At 43.0% G+C, this 17,933-nt stretch overlaps 1 protein-coding gene across 1 annotated transcript in view; it reads left to right on the forward strand.

Moving 5' to 3' along the window:
- The window catches only part of grin2ba (glutamate receptor, ionotropic, N-methyl D-aspartate 2B, genome duplicate a), a 135,099-nt gene that overhangs the window by 104,210 nt on the left and 12,956 nt on the right, over positions 1-17,933 (forward strand). Inside the window, 7 exon segments of the mRNA XM_078270456.1 lie at positions 3,292-3,500; positions 4,216-4,387; positions 8,683-8,836; positions 11,876-12,001; positions 15,520-15,749; positions 15,923-16,083; positions 16,707-16,894. Coding sequence (XP_078126582.1) covers positions 3,292-3,500; positions 4,216-4,387; positions 8,683-8,836; positions 11,876-12,001; positions 15,520-15,749; positions 15,923-16,083; positions 16,707-16,894 — 1,240 coding nt within the window.

The following is a 17,933-nucleotide window of genomic DNA, read 5'->3' on the forward strand; positions in this document are numbered from 1 at the left end:
ATTTTAAGACTTAAGCTTTATAGGCGCAACTCCGATTAGATATTATCAACTCGGCGAAGGTGCCTTTGAGCAATACACTGCAGCACAGGCTCCAGAGTGGAGATGTAGTAAGAATGCTTGTCTTTTCATTTTAAAAGTTTGGGAAGCTATTACGTACTACCCATCATTTATCTAGTATCTTTACAAAATCATGCTTCAATTTGCCTGTGCTGGAGACTCTGCCAAAAAGTTGCTTTTTCACTAGTTTTTTATGGAAAAGTGTCTTAATGTAACTGAGGTAGCTTAGAGCAGTGGCACCCTAAACTTTTCCATGTCAAGGACACAAATTAGACCACTGACCCCCATTTGAAAAGATTTTGTTCCAGCGTCTCCCATCTATAAGGATATTTGTAGATTGGAGATTTTTGTTTAATTATAGAAAGTGTATGAAGTGAATTATTGTGAAAATAAATGATTCCCCTTTTTGCTGGGGACACTCTTTGGCAACCACTGGCTTAGATAATTGTGCGTTAGTCACATACACTGGCTTCCACTAAAAAATGATCTCTGTAATAGTCAGACCTGTTGACACTCAGCTATGCGAGGAAGACAGAACTTGTGGTTGGATTTGCTTAAAGGAACACGCCGACTTATTGGGACTGTAGCTTATTCACCGTAATCCCCAGAGTTAGATATATCCATACATACCCTTCTCATCTCTGTGTGTGTCGTAACTCTTTCTGACGCCCCCAGCGCTAGCCTAGCTTAGCACAGATCCTGGAGGTAACTGGCTCCATCTAGCCTACTGCTCCCAATAAGTGATAAAATAACGCCAACATGTTCCTATTTACATGTTGTGATTTGTATAGTCACAGCGTGTACAAATAACAAGGTCACATGACACACAGCCATCTTCTAACCGTATACATACTGGGAACTATATTCTCAGAAGGCGAAGCACTGCTACTTGGGCGGAGTGATTTGCTCGCAGCACCTGAGAAGCCCCGTGGTGAGGAGCCGAGAGTAACAACGGTGCTTTTCAGGTGTTGCGCTAATCACTCCGCCCAAGTAGCAGTGCTTCGCCACAAAACTGTGGCCCTTAAACTGGGGAGAGTGAACGTTCAGGGCGGCTGCCCCATGATGAATAAAAACTTTATATGTGCTCAGTCAGCTTTCTCTAAATAAATGAAGGTTAAACCATTCAATTGTTCAATTGTACAGGCGGAGCAATGGATAGAATAGACTCTCTGAGTACAGGTGGTAGTGCAGACGGGGCAACGACAACCATAAGTCTTACAGAACCGACAACCTTAAATGAACTTAGCGCTCCGCGCCACCTGCAAAGTCACCGGCGTGCATCTGTGTTTCCTTCTGCTCAGCTCCCATTGTGTCTGTGTCCTGCAGTCTGACTGCTTTGTCTCTCCCTATTCTTTATTCTCAGTGTTTCTCTCTTTCTTCTTCCTCTCTAATCTATATTCTGTCCTCTGATCAGAGAACAAGGTGAATTGCTCCCCTCCTGTCTCCTCTCTCTCTCTCTCTCTCTCTCTTTTCTCCCTTTGCAGTCTGCACCACCCCTTCTCTCTCTCCCCCCCCTCCCGCTCCCTTGCTCATGTTTAATTCTTAGCTTGACTTCCAGCTGAACCACTTTTCTTGGATCCTAATGAGTTCCAGCTCCTACAACCATGCTTCCACTGCACCTTTGAAGTAGTGCAAAGACTCTGTAGTGTCCAGTCCAGTTTACTTCCCTCCGGGCTGATTTGAATCCTTTTTCTCTCCATCTCCCTCACCGCCTTTCTCACCTTCTCTCCATCCCTGTCTTTCTCTTTCACTTACTCCTGCTCACTCTTTTTTTTTTTTTTTTTTGTGTCCAGATAAAAGAGGCGCTGCATTGTGCACCAGAGATACTGTACACAGCTTTAGCTTGTCCACTCCAGGCAGGCTTGGCAAATATGTGTTCCCTGGAGTGCAAAGTGTGTGTGTGTGTGTACATTTACATATTTAACGAGTGTGCACACCCGCGCCTCAGCTCCCTGTCCTGCCCTCTCTTCCCATTACAGTGTGTCCAATTAGCTGATGAACCATATCCATTTCCTCCAACATCTTTCTCTCGGCGAAAGTGGCCGAGTGGGCACTTTTAGAGGAAAAGGGCATAGGCAGAGTTTGCAGGTATGGTTTCACGTGATGGGCATCTGGGGGAAGATTTTACTAATTGATGACGTTTATTCAGTGGAGTAGAGCCACAGGGCTGGAGGGCCCTCCAGACCTACTACAGCTGGATGCTCCTCTACAGAAGAGTCCTCCCGGCATTTTGCATCTGAAAGAGCTCCATCTCCGGCTTTGTTTCTCACTTGACTCGTTCTCTCTGCTAATGTAGCTGTTTCTCACATCTCTCTTTTTCTTCGTTTAATCTCTCCATCCAGTTCTCTCCCCTACCCCCTCTCCTCTTGATCTGAATTCTGAAATCCCCCATTTTACTCTCGTCCTTCCCATTAACCTTGCTCTCATTCTCTACGCTGGGTCCCTCTCCTCTCCTCTCCTCTCCCCTCCTCTCCCCTCCTCTCCTCTCCTCTCCCCTCCTCTCCTCTCCTCTCCTCTCCCCTCCCCTCCTCTCCCCTCCTCTCCCCTCCCCTCCTCTCCTCTCCTCTCCTCTCCCCTCCCCTCCTCTCCTCTCCCCTCCTCTCCTCTCCTCTCCCCTCCTCTCCTCTCCCCTTTCATCTCGTTTCCCCTCTTCTTGTCTCATTTCCTCTCTTCTCCTCATCTTTCCCCGACACTCCTCTTGTTTCCTTCTCTCCTCCCCTCCTCTCCTCCCCTCCTCTCCTCTTTTGTAGTTTGTCTTCTCTCCTCTCTTCCCACTAACTTTCCATATTCACTTATACATTTAATTATCAGTCCTGTTCATGTGTGACCATATTCTTGTGTAATTGACAGATGGACTAGTCAAAGTTAAACCCAGAAAACAGAAAATGAGGCAATAAAACCCAAATCGTGACAATGAGAGTTTTTTTGCGTAACAAGCTACATTGCTTTTGTGATTTGTTTTAACAACTGTTTTGCAGGAGCTGCAGTTAGTTTTGATAGACTGGACTCATTGCAGCGTGGAATTTAATCTGAATTCATTTTCTAATTTGATTCCTGTCCAGCGATTCATTTCTGTTACATTAGCATTGAAGTCGATGAGCCACTTGTCCGGACTGAGTCTCCCATGATTGCAGTTAAAAACCCCGGTGAAACATCAAGAATGCAGATCTTGGAGAAGAAGACAATGTAATCTGTGTCTCACATTTAGTTTGTTTGCTGTATGTCTCTGTGCAGGTGGGTAAATGGGAGAATGGTTCCTTGTCCATGAAGTACCACGTTTGGCCTCGCTATGAACTATATGGGGGGGCAGCCACCAGGGAGGACGACCACCTGTCCATCGTGACATTGGAGGAGGCTCCGTTCGTCATCGTGGAAGACGTGGATCCGCTCAGCGGGACGTGCATGAGGAACACTGTACCCTGCCGGAAACAGATCAAAATCCTGTGAGAATTACAGCTCAGAAAAACAACAATAACAGATTCAAAAACGTATTTAAACAGAAGCTGATTCAGAAATATATAACAGAAGTGTGAACACCAGATGGTACATAAAATGTTTGGGATTATTTGGGTGGAACAGGTCTATATAAAATAAAAAAGAATTAATTCAAAATAAGATCATGTAAGACTATGAAAATAATTCAAGTTAAAAGAGTAGGTGTAATAAGGTCAGGCTTCAGCCTATACCTTTTTCAGTCCCGTTTGCTTCTTGCGTATATATATATATATATATATATATATATATATATATATATATATATATATACTTTTTTTGTTGCAAGTAAAAGCAATAATGTTATTTTTATTAATTGTTTGAAGTTACAAATGGCCGAAAAAATTGAATAAAAGAAAACACATTTCTGTGAAGTATTAGATTATTGTGAACTCACAATAATACATCTACCTACTGCACATACACATCTACCTACTGCAGAACTGACCAAAGTAGAACTTAAAAAGAAAAACCCTGCCTCAGTTTTGCCTGTGAATGATGTTAATTTCCCCCGACAGCTTGACCGTGCCAGAGGTAGAATCCGTTCACGCTTCATCGGTGTGAGAGAGGCCGAGCCAGATACGCTAAATCGCCACTTCAATTAAGAACTCTTGCCAAATTCAGACAGAAGTCCATATTTAATGAAATAATTGTCTGTCTGTGCAGCAATCAGACGAAGGATTCAGGGATCTACATAAAGCGCTGCTGTAAGGGATTCTGCATTGACATCCTGAAGAAGATCGCCAAGCAGGTGAAGTTCACCTATGACCTTTACCTGGTCACTAATGGCAAACACGGCAAGAAGATCAACGGGACATGGAACGGCATGGTGGGAGAGGTGAGGACGTGTGTGTGTGTGTGTGTGTGTGTGTGTGTGTGTGTGTGTGTGTGTGTGTGTGTGTGTGTGTGTGTGTCTGTCTGTTGTCTATTTGTCTGTCTGTGTGTGTGTCTGCCTGTGTGTGTGTGTGAGTGTGTGTGTGAGTGTGTATGTGTCTGTCTGTCTGCCTGTGTGTGTGTGTGTGTGTGTGTGTGTGTCTGTGTGTGTGTCTGTGTGTGTGTGTGTGCATGTGTCTGTCTGTCTGTCTGTCTGCCTGTGTGTCTGTGTTTGTCTTCTCGTGGTCTGTCTCATACTTTTACCTTGGCAGTTATTGTGCATTTGTCAGATAGCACCCAACTCTGAACGCCTACTAAAAGTTCAGTCAGTGGACGGCTGCCAGATTCTCCAGGTAAAGCATTTTTGTGCTTGTTCGTGGTCACGCACGTGTAAATAATATAACAATCTCATTTGTAGTTTGTTGGCAAAGTGTGCAAATGAAGATTGCACCTAATTCACACTTTGCAACACCATCTTATCATTATTGATGTTCCTGCTGTTTAAAAGGTGCCATTAAGACATTTGGGCTGTCAGAGTATTTTGCAGAAAGACATCGGCATGTTTGGCAACAAGAACAACTTCTTTCCCTCCGTTTGAAGCAGAAAATGCTCCGATTACAAAACAGGCTGTGGTGCACAGAGCAGTTGGCTTCTGTACAAATGTTGAAATTTAAATTCATTCAACCATTTGGGGAAAAAAAAAACATTTAAATTACTCCCAACAAAGACTTTTTTTTTTTTTTCAACTGAACGAAAACGTGTAGGCTGAAGCTACAGCCTATTGCGCCTACACTTTTTTTGCAAAACACAAACTCTGACTTACCATTCTGTTCAGACATTTTTATGTCTCCATTACACTATCCAGTAAATGATTTAACTAAATAATGATTTTAACAATTCAGTTCCTCACAACAACTCTTCCCCAAATCCACACCTCTAACAGAAATACAAAGATTGAATACAATGACATTAAACATGCAGATTCCTCTCACACGTATTGCCTTTCTCTTATTCTAAACAACATATGACACTTTAAGTTAGTCATTTATTTTTGATGGTTCCATTAATTTAAGAGCATTTCATTTAATGAACAGTTATAGCCACACAGTCATGTGTAAGGTGCCTTTACCATGCAGTCACTGTGAAGGAAAGGTCAAAGGGCAGACAGAGTTACAGTCTGTGTTCTCCCCTCTGTGCCCAATGAACTATGAGCTATATTTAGCTTTTATAGGAGCTACCTGAAGGGTTCATTCTCTCTCCGAAGTGTGTTTTCATACCTTGAATTATGAGCTTTCCTCTCTGGGGTCAACCCTCTGCCCAACAGGCCTAACACTTATGTCAGATGGGTTAAGCGCCTCACCCAAGGGTGCGTACAGTTTGGTCAGCTGCAACAACTCGCTTTTGGCTCTAAAACATTCACTTAATCGACATTGGTCCTAAGGTAAGGTCGTTGTCAGTTCTCATACTTCAGCCTATAAGAGTGAGCCGCACTCGTGCAGTCTGACGTTGGCGATTTGTTAATGAAGGAAAATGCAAACCAATCGATAGCAGCCTAAAAGGTCACAGGTTGAAAGCACGCTCTGTACCTCTATGTGTGGACACTGAAGTTTGAACAACCTTCAGAAGTCACAGACAAGATGATGTGTCTATTTCTTTTTCATGCGGTAAAACTTTTGCTGTTCATTTTACGTTAAATGGACCCATTTATTCTATTATATAAAGCCATGTAAGTCATCCTGCCAGTGTCTTTAGTGGGCTCTGAGCTGTAAGTGTGGCCACCTGTAACAAACGCTGTCTCCTTCTCACCTCCACAGACAAATGGTCATTAGGAGGAGGGAGGGGGGCATTCATCGGAGCAGCTTCCTCTCACACACCCACATCCAAACCCACACACAGACACACACATGCAGACAAGCAACACTTATGCAACAATCACCGAAATAAAAGAATGCATGCATGAATGCGGACACATGGTCATAGACAGGCATACACTCGTAGACTGTTTCCATATGTGCACAGAGAGGACACACGCACGCACGCACGCACACACACACACACACACACACACCTCACCGTATATATGCTGTATCTAACAAAACCAAACCGTGTCCTTCTCCAGTTGGAACAAAGCCAAAACTACAGTATATCTCACACACTTAATGGACCAAAATCTGGACTGATGCCCACACACACACACACACACACACACACACACACACACACACACACACACACACACACACACAGATCACTGAGGGCCTTTACACAATTTACCACAACTTGGAAAGACAAAAGATCAAAAAGAAAACAAAAAAAAATCAATGAACACTTTAAGAAGACCGACATTTTGTCATTACTCGATTATGGCAGTCAGTGTCAGATTTTAAGAGCTGCATTGACTTGTGCTCCTAATGCTCCTAAGGCAATACACTTGATTACATGAGTGTGGCCTTGCTAGCGGGTCCCACAAAGGCACACACCAGCTGAGACACAAACGCAGATCCGCGCTCGCTCATTCTCAATAACACCCACATGGGTCACTTTCATAACACGGAGAGAACAAGTCGTAGGAGGGAGATGGAGAGAGCGAGAGGAGAGGAGCGGGAGAGAGAGAGGAAGTGAGTATACTGCTGGATGGACTCGCTCTCTTCCCCGGGGACACATTTCGCACATTCAGGCACCAACATACACACAAGTGAACATACACATCCGTACTTACATGCTGACAGAACACACAAGATTGAAAAGTTACAAATGTACACACACACAAACACTTTGAAAACTGCAGAGAAGATGTGTAATATTCTCCCTGCCTGTAAAGGTCCACTTCACAGGTATGAGAACAGAAGTTCGCTCCCTTCTCTGTCAGTCTCTTTTTCCCTTTATGACTCACTCATCTGCAGACACAGACACACACGCACGGACGCAAGGAGGCACGTGTGCACACACACACACACACACACACACACACACACACACACACACACACACACACACACACACATACACACACGCTGAAGCACGTTCTGGAGCTTTGACTCACACAGTCACAAACACCTTATTAACTCAGTAAGACAGTCTCGTCCCACTTTACCCTCTGCTGTAGGGCTGCAAAATGTGGGGCTAAATATACTACCTGTGCAGAAGTACTGACGGGAGGGAGGCAGGTAGAGGAGAGGCATTGGGGCGGGCTATTTCAAGCAGCCGTGACCCACTGTGGTAACCCACTTTCTTCCTCCCTCGTTCTGTCTTTCCCTCCCCCGGTGCGCATCACGAGTGTCCACTCTGAGCCGTGTGTGTGCAAAGTGTGTTGTCCTCCTGCCCTATCTTTGTCTCGAATGTCTCCATTCTCAAGTTTCTTTGCTTCACTTTGCTCATTCTTATTCTTTCTCTGCTTTTTATGTTTCCACTTACCCTTTAAATCAGCTCGCTCTGCTATTATGTCAAATTTGATTTCCTACATTTCACAAAATACCTTTTGACAGCTAACCAAGACAGAGTGCTTGCATCTGCTGCTTGCTTTATACATGTTAACAGAAAAGCGAGAGGAACTGCGATAGCACTGCTAGCTTTCCCCTTTTAATCAGAGCAAACGTGTTTCTAAGCCGTCGGTTTAAAAATTGCTATTTGGACCTCTTCTACAATGGATTTTGTCTGTATGATTGCTGAACATCAGTGCAAAGTGATCCATCCAGACAGAACATTACTCTTGGATTATAAGGGCTGACACTAAAACCTAATTTGCTCTTGATATATTCAATTGCTGAAGAGGCTCAGTCACATTTATTCATTCATCCAGTGGAAAAAAACAACAGAGCCAACAACAAAATGGACAAAGAAATGCAAAGGGACATCGTGAAAAGCTATTTCTCAGCGATGTTACAATGTTTGCACAGTGCCCTTTAGAACTCAGGGACGGCTGTAACATTTTCCTGCTTTGTCATATCACATTCCTTAACAAGAATTACCCACATTTGGAAAGACTCCCAGCACAATTGCCTTCAAATGAACTGATGAGCTATTTTTATGCTTGTGTTTTTATGCTGTTTTAAAAAAAAAAAAAATGTCACTGTAAGCTATTCTTAACTATCCTGATTGAATTTGTTGGAATGTTTTTGTTGCAGCAGCACCAAACAAGACATCACCCCCTCAGGGAAAAAGTCGAAGATTTAGGACAGATTTTTCCCTTAAAAGTGTGCTCCACTCATTACTGGATGTTTAAATAATGGATGCTCTTTGTCTTTCTGCTTTCTCTACTAGGTGGTGTTGAAAAACGCCCACATGGCCGTTGGCTCCTTGACCATCAACGAGGAGAGGTCGGAGGTCATCGACTTTTCCGTCCCCTTCATCGAGACGGGTATCAGCGTCATGGTGTCCCGTAGCAACGGCACCGTTTCACCCTCGGCCTTCTTAGGTGAGGAGCGCAGCAGCCAGCGGTCAGACGTTGGGGGCAGAGATGGGCTGAAGGAAGAACCTGACGGCCATGTTTTTGACATTTTTTGATATTGTGACTATGAGGCTATCATAAATCATTTAAAGGTCCAATGTGTGGTGAATTTCTCCCATCTAGCGTTGAGATCATATATCGCAATCAACTCTCTCGCGCCACGCAGTTCAAAGTACGTGTTACAGCTACGGTAGCCTTCACGCTTCAAAAAGCCGGTCTCTTGCTCTTTTCAATCTCCTTTTTCTTTTTCTGGGTGAAGAAGAAGACTCCTGTTCCTGAAATTTGGATTTTGAACACGTGTGGTCCTCCATGTTTCCTTCTTCAAACTTGCCGGGGCTGGGAAGCTACGATACCCATTAGCAGCATTAGCAGCAAGGCGGAGCAGTATGTCCTGTATGTCCCTTACCAGCTAACGTATTTCAAGATGGCGCATGAATATGGAGCGTCTACCCCAGTTCATGCAAATGTTACTGTAAAATTTCAAGCCAATAGGAATACTTGGGATTGATGGTGGTGGTAAATATTCATGAAAAAGGACACGTTTGTGAACGGGCAACACTGATTCTGAGAATGAATAACTAAACACGTTACACACTGGACCTTTAGGCCACACTCAGTCATGTAGGATTGTCATATTCTTAATAGGTTGCTTGGAAAGAAATCTGTTATTTTTACCTGCTGATTAGGGTTGTGCCGATGGACGATGATATCATGATTGGCTGACCGACATCACGATGGAGAGCCACCATCGTGATGCTACGTCCCCCCCACCCTGTCAGACACACACTGATCCTAGTCTCTTCACCAAAATACAATGTTCGTCTGTTTCGTCACTAAATTCACTTCTGTGACTTTTTTATGTGAGAAATCAACTATGTAGAGCTCAAATATGGGCCGTTTTTTGAAAACTGATGGCTAATTGCAAATGTGGTCCGACTGTGTCGGATTTCAGCATGCTCCACAGTCTGACGTGACAGTTTAGTTCCCCGATCTTTTGTTTAAATAACACAACACACATATCCATTATAAGATTAACTGGAACCTGTGGTTTTTCGAAGTTATAATGCTCCACACGTGATTGCGGGGCGTAACGTAACAAGCTCGCTGACTCACACATACTGGCCACGCCAGGCAGAGGAGAGGGAGAGCAGCGTCTGACAGGGCAGAGAGACACCCTTCTCCCTTTGACAGTCTTGTAAATAAATTATAATATGTGTATTAGAGCTGTCAGTCTTCCTCTATCGTAGGCGCCAATTTATGTTTTCTTCTGTGGGTGCTCACGGGCGCACGCCCTTTAAAAAAAAAGTAGTCAAAAATAGTTTGCATTTCAGAACCTTAGGAAATTGACAGCGGCCAACACGAACACACGCACCTATTAACTCGACAATAAAGCCGTAAAGTAGGCTATCTTTCAACTCAGGACAGCTCCACTTCTCACAAATCCAGATAGGATTGGAGATAAAAAGTTTAACTGACGCTCACGCGCTCCACTTAGCACCAACTGCAGTGTTTCATTTTAAATGAATGTAGCCGTCTGGCAGCCTGGCACACGTGGATGCTCAGTATTTTCCGTGGGTGCTGCAGCTCCAGAGCACCACCCTTTTTTCTTTCTTTTTTTTATTAATGGTCACTAAACCTAATTTATATGACATTAAACCTAATTTTTTGAGTTAAAAAAAAAGCAGAAATGAATTATTTTGACTAATAGTTAAGATCAGAGGATGTTGAGTGGATTACAGATGGCTACATGTCAAAGTTTGGTCAGGATGCTGTTTTGAAACCATTTAAAACATGTTTTTCAAATGCTATAAAATTGAATAAAACGCCCAAAATTCAATGAAAGTAATCATTGATTTTACCTGCGAAGAGTGTTTCATGTTCCATACAACGTACATCCATGCATCCATGTTATTTTGCGGGATTTGGTTGAAAGAAACCCATATTTCTGATATAAAAAACTAGTCATATTAATCTCAAGGACAACATAAGGGTTGAGACCTATTCAATAATGATTTCCTCTTCCTGGTTGCCCAGAGACGGTGGGCTTTGGTTCTGGTTATGTTGGCTGCTTAGACCCTGATAGACCTGCTTACATGTCTAGTTATTATTATTATAATGCCAGATTTTGCAAAAAAAAAAAAAAAGAGGTTTTACAGCCTAAAGCACTCAAGGTGCAAAGTAAAATATGCAGGAAAGGTAGAAAATGTGAAAAAAATGATCTATGTTCACCATAAGGGTCGCTAAAACAGTAGTAAAAGTCTTAAAGAGTGTAATAAAGTCGTAAACCGTACGTCACATTTACATTGAGGCGCAACATGTGGTTTTAGGTCATTTTAAACAAAGCCTACTCATGCCAATTTAATGCAGATTTTCTGACTCCGAGACACCAGATTGCTTCCAAAGACTCTCTGGAATGAGTAGAGCCATTGTTTGAGTTTGATTTAACTGTCTTTTGGCCAGTACTCCTCACAGATCCAGAGGGCTATATGGATCTTTGTCAGGTCACCCCATTTTTACACCTTTTGGAAGTTGAACTAAAAGTCATTTTCGTGGACACGAGTGATTAGACCCAAGTTTTTTAATGCATTTGTATGATGAGGAGGACTGGAATGCATGATAATATGGCTAACTGTTTATTTATTCTCTTTTTTTTCCCGCTCCCTGTCTCTTTGCCCTCTTAAATTTCCCACTCCTACTCCATTTCTCTGACTCTTGCTTCCTCTTCTCAATCTGGCGCTCATTTGCATATCTCTCTCTCTCTCTCTCTCTCTCTCTCTCTCTCTCTCTCTCTCTCTCTCTCTCTCTCTGCCGCCCTCGCTCTTTTCTCCCTCTTCCTCCCTCTCCTGATGTCCCCCGTCTCTTTCCCATCTTCTGCCTTCTCACAACCCTCTCCCCCCCCCTTCTCTTCTCCTAATCTCTGTCCGTCCACGCTCCCTCCCAAAATCCCTCTTCTCCCTCGACTCCCTTCATCTCTCCCTCTCCTCTCTTCCCTCTCTCGCCCTCCAGAGCCCTTCAGTGCGGATGTGTGGGTGATGATGTTCGTGATGCTGTTGCTGGTCTCAGCAATGGCTGTGTTTATATTCGAGTACTTCAGCCCTGTGGGCTACAACCGCTGTCTGGCTGACGGCAGAGGTGAGAGGCTTCTGCTCAACACACAGAGTAACACACACACACACACACACACACACACACACACACACACACACACACACACACACACACACAGACAGACACAGGCAGGGTACCTGTTGGGGGAGGAGGGGGCTGCACTTGTTTGAGGATATAGATGTATGTGGATGCAGACATTTTCTCTTCCAGTCTTCGAGCCACGCTGCCTCCCTCATCTCTCACTCTTTTCGCTCAGAACACACCAGATGGGGAGGGGCACACTAAGGTTGAATTTACCGGAGAAATTATACTGTTTCAACATGTGCTAAAAGTGACGTATTACTTTGGAATAAAAGTTTGACTTCTCAGAACTCCGCAGTAAATCTGTTTAGTAGGAAATGTACAGCAATGCTGTCGAGATTACATTTATCTACATGACAACAATGAGTGTATCTGCCGACACATTCTTCATACTGATATCCCGGCAGCAACAATAAGTATGATTTTTGTAGCTGGTCGAAGTAGAGCTAGTTTGATCTTGGCCTACTATTAGATATTACTGTATATCCTGTACTGCAGTTAGGTAGTGTAGTGGTTTACAACCGAAGGATCAGGCCCCGTCAGAAGGGCTGCAAAAGAAAAATGTGAGCGGTTGCGAGATGATTCATTGGATAGAAAAGAAGAAAGAGCATTTTTTTGGGGGGGAATAAGGACTAAATCAAAAAAAATGTTGTGCATGTGAGCATGAGCCTGGCAGCAATTACGTTTAATCAAAATCAAAAAGCAAATTATATAAGCACATTTGTAGTTGACAGGTTGTCTTTTGATAAGCAGTAATGATGTTTAGTGGATCTGAAAATCACACTTCTAACCATAGCAGATGCCTCTAATAATACTTTGTTCCTTTCTTGTGGCATCAAGCTACCATTTGCACTGATTAATTGATAAACGAAATGATAACGGCTCACACACACACTCCAGTACCAGCACTCCCCGGTGTTTAGTTGCCTGTTGGGTTTAATTTTCTGGCATTTTCTAGCTTTCTATTTTTCTGAAAAGCGTGTGAATGGGAGAATGGTTGGCAGCCAATTGAAGGTCCTGCATGTGAGATTTGCACCAGCGCATGAAAGCAGTAACATAGTTTTGGCAATCGAAAACCATTGTGATGGTGGAAATCCAAATCTAGTGCTCTCTATCCTCCAAATTACAACATTCAAAGAGGGAAAAAAAACACTGAAATACTTTCGTCTTTGCTTGTGAAGTCAGCGAATGAGCATCCAAAGTATGCAGAGAACATTATGGCGGCGGGCAATTTGGGCCTCCGCAGAAAGAGTTTTTCGATGAGTAATGCTCCAACTCCTCATTTGCGACAAACAAGCAAGAAAGGCTACAGCTTTGCAGGTTAATTTGTTCCGTTTGTAACATTACCAGAGCAGATTGTTTTTGTACAAATTGTCTTACTGTGCACAAATACTGACACAAACACACTGGAGGCCGCCTCCAAATATACACCAGCCGTCCTCGCTGACCCAATGACTTCATTCTCCTCCACGCTGCTTTAAAAAAAAAAAAAATCATATACAGGTGTGTCTCACTGTCTGGGTTTCAACACACCTCCAGTGCTGCTTCCTTCAAACTAGACAAGTCACTTTCATGTATTTCCATACTTTCAAAATCACATGTCAGCTCTGACAGCAAGAGGCTAGCTTTGTGTTAGATCTCCCCAGCCAAAAATAAAAGAAACGGGAAAAAAAAAAGCCATTGTCTTGCCACAACTCTTGCTCTGATGTGGCTATATATAGACAATGGCTATCTTTTTTTTTCATTCATTGTTCATCATGTTCTGGAGGAGATGTACTCCCTCCCTGAAGCGCTGTTCTCTTCTGTGTGCCTCCCTGTTTTATCTGCTTGTAGCGCTGTGGGAGTTTGGTATCATGAAGAGTGCAGATCGAAGTTTGGACTCAAAGGATTTGACGCAATAATGTATCAATGGCCTGACTGCAGATTTGTAAAGTCTCTCTGCCCGATTCATTTAACCAACTTTCTTGCAAACTTCACAAAAGGAGATATTTGGCACGATAAAGCCAGTTTGTCCATGAACAAAAGCCCCATACAACAATGCACACCCACATGCTTGCATACACTCTGTCTCTTTCTCTCTCACACGCTCACACATACCCACACAAACATGAACCAACTGCGTATCGCAGCATAATGGCTGGAATAAACCAGTCTGCTGCCAGCTTATGGATGAATTGGACCGACACAATTCTTAATCCAAAAAACAAAACTTATCCAAGAAATAAATTCTTTAATAATTACATTCACATGTGTGATATATAGTATATGTATAGCCTATAGTCGATACAAAGTGCTGCAGGGATGACGTATTTTTGTAGGCCAACCAGGAAGTTAGCATCGCCCTGGTTCCCTCGACAAAAAGCCAATGGGATTCTTCCGTTGGCTTTTTGGATTGTTGCTGAAAATAAGCTCTATGGCAAACAAACCTTTATGATACTTGCACGTTTTGTTCAGCAAGATAATCTTTACAAATGACCACCATTTTAATGATTTCCGAAGCGTAAATGCAATTGACAGACGTAAAGAGCTAATGTTATACGGCTATAAACGAACTAGACCACGGTCACATGACTTCAATGTCCCACCACTAAGCTGAAGGTGACGATTAATGTAACTTCTGTAGTCTCATTTAGCAACCGTCTTTTGTAAGACAGATAAAAGCTTCAAAATTCACGAGCGGGGTGTTTACTGACACATTTTATATCACACAAAACGTGTAACTCTCTCAAGCTTGTGTAAACCACAGAAGTTATTTCAGGCATCTAACCAAAAAACGCATACAACCCACTGACTTCGAGACCAGGGATCCAGAAGTGCAAAAATGCTAACTCATCCGGGATTTAGGACTCATTCCTGCAGCACTCTATAAGTGACATAAAGTAACAAAAGTCTACAGCCATGCTAGCCTCTCTGTGAAGCTGTAGTGTACCAAATGCTGAATGCTAACATGGCAACAAGCGCACAAAGAAGTTAACATAATGATATTTAGCAAGTATGTTTGCAATGTTCATCAGCTTAGTCTAGCTTGTTAGCATGCTAATTAGTAATAAACGCAGACAGACTGCTAGCATGGCTAAAAAGTAACAAGGAATAGACTTCAGACCAGGGTAACTTTCATGAGATGTTGCCTTTTTTTGTGAAACAATTTTTACATACAAAACATACAACTCGCAACATGACAAAAATCCTTGCAATCTGACATAGGTTATCATGTATCCTGGTCCAACACTCCTGGACCTTATCACAGGACCAATATGTTGCCTTTAAAAACTACTGTAACTTTTAGACCAGACCAGTACAGGAATCAAATAAATGCGGCATTCAGTTTAATTTTGCTAATCAAAATCACTGCTCAGCTGGAGACCCACCAGTAAAAGCAGACCAACTGTTTCCCACCCACTGGTTTAGAAACCAACGCTGATCCGTCATGTATTCTTTAACCACAGCTGTGTTTCTTTCAGAGCCTCACGGCCCATCCTTCACCATTGGTAAGGCCATCTGGCTGCTGTGGGGTCTGGTCTTTAACAACTCTGTGCCGGTGCAGAACCCCAAAGGCACCACTAGTAAGATCATGGTGTCCGTGTGGGCCTTCTTTGCTGTCATCTTCCTGGCCTCCTACACTGCCAACCTGGCTGCTTTCATGATCCAGGAGGAATATGTGGACCAGGTAACTGGTCTCTCAGACAAAAAGGTAAGATTGAAGGTTTCTGTTTGAGGCTGTGCCACCCGGTCTTCTTTTTCTTACCTTTTAATTCATTTAAAACATGTCTCTCTCTCTCTCTCTCTCTCTCTCTCTCTCTCTCTCTCTCTCTCTCTCTCTCTCTCTCTCTCTCTCTCTCTCCATGCTCCGTCTTCCACGTTTAGTTCCAGAGTCCCAACGACTTCTCGCCTCCGTTTCGGTTCGGCACTGTCCCAAACGGGAGTACGGAGAGAAACATTAGGAACAACTATCCAGAAATGCACGCCTACATGACAAAGTTTCATCAGAGAAACGTCAACGAGGCCCTGGCCTCTCTCAAGGCCGGGTGAGAAACTGCACAAAGATTTGAATAACAAAATCAAATTAAAGGATCCCTCTTTCAAAAATGGAAACAATCATCTAGAGATATTGAACAATGTATTTGTATTTTATGTGTATGCCTTGGCTTCAGGCATGTAAGCATCTCTTATGTCTGTAGTTTATTATATTAAAATGTTTAGCATTTTTTATTCTGTTGAGTTTATTAAGGGGTTGAATTAAAATATAATTTTTTAAGGGAATCAAAAGCATGGCCGTTTCAAACGATGGTCATTATATTGTAATGGAGAGTAAAGTGTGGGGAAACTAGTTTAAAAAAGAATCAATGCTTAAGTCCCCTATTTATATCTTTCCTACTTATCTTCATGTAAACATATCGTAGCTGAATAACTCCAATAATGCTTTCGCTCCCCCTCTTCACTTTTCATCAAGTGTGCCTTTTTCGCCAGTCTGTGTGCCAGCTCCAGCCTTTGGCAAACCAAGTGGAAGTCTATTACACTTATCAGCAGCTTAGTGCTATTTAGCAGGTTAATTGGAATGTTGTAGCTGGGATGTCTGACTCCTCAGTGCTAATTAATTGTAACCTACCTCTCTCTGTCTTTCTCCCTCTCTCTCTCTCTCTTTCATTAGCAAACTAGATGCTTTCATTTACGACGCGGCCGTACTGAACTACATGGCCGGAAGGGACGAGGGCTGCAAGCTGGTGACCATTGGCAGCGGCTACATCTTTGCCACCACGGGGTACGGCATTGCCATCCAGAAGGAGTCGCTCTGGAAGAGACATGTGGACCTGGCCATCCTGCAGCTCTTTGGAGACGGTGAGACAGCCTGCTGTTTTATTCAAAGATGGTTCACAGTTTAATGCACTCCGCAAGTAGAGACTCTATCACGCATACAGCTGTGCTGATGTGATGAGTTGTATAAATAATAACTTGAAAGATGCACGAGTTAGTCACAGTAATAATGCAATATTTTCCTAGGGAAGGAACAGAACTTCTTACTAACAGCATTGAAGCAAACGTTGAAGGATAAGTCTGGCTTCATTTGTATTTTATTGACTTTGGCCACTGTTTCTCTCCGGGTTATAATAACATTGTGCTATAACAACAAGTTACATGGCAAGAACATGGCAGCAAGTCTGATGGGGCAAGAAACACAAGCTATGTTTCCATCCACTTGGCAATCAAATTATCTGAAGTTCGCTCAAAACATTCATGCGAATAAAGCCGGTGAAAGTGTGTTTCCATCCGACGGCTTTAAAGCAAATAAAAACGGGCGCCTGGTTAGCTCACCTGGTAGAGCGGGCGCCCATATATAGAGGTTTACTCCTCGACGCAGCGGCCGCGGGTTTGACTCCGACCTGCGGCCCTTTGCTGCATGTCATTCCCCCCCTCTCTCCCCTTTCAAGTCTAAGCTGTCCTATGCAAATAAAGGCCTAAAAATGCCACACAAAAAAAATCTTTAAAAAAAAGTAAATAAAAACCTGTGTCAAATGACGTCACATGCTGTTTTGCGATCAAATTGGTATATCAAATTGATTTGAGACATTTTAAGGTGTTTCCATTCATTTCCGCACCGAGTCGCACAACATTCAAGCTGACATTTGCGAACAAAGTTTGCTAGCCAAAATAGATCACGCCGTCTACCTATGTACAAAAGCTGTAATAGTGCTTATGTGCCAGATGATAGCAACATATCAAGCCATACTAAGACAACAACGGCGCTATCAAAACATCGGTGTAATGATGCAGATGCACGTAAATGCCAGAACAATTGCTTAGAACATATGATTGTTGAATATAATATATAATAGTGTTATATTTGTACTGGGATCGTCTGTATTTTGTGGTATTTGTC

The sequence above is a fragment of the Sander vitreus genome, chromosome 15 (assembly GCF_031162955.1).
Source record: "Sander vitreus isolate 19-12246 chromosome 15, sanVit1, whole genome shotgun sequence".
NCBI lineage: Eukaryota > Metazoa > Chordata > Actinopteri > Perciformes > Percidae > Sander > Sander vitreus.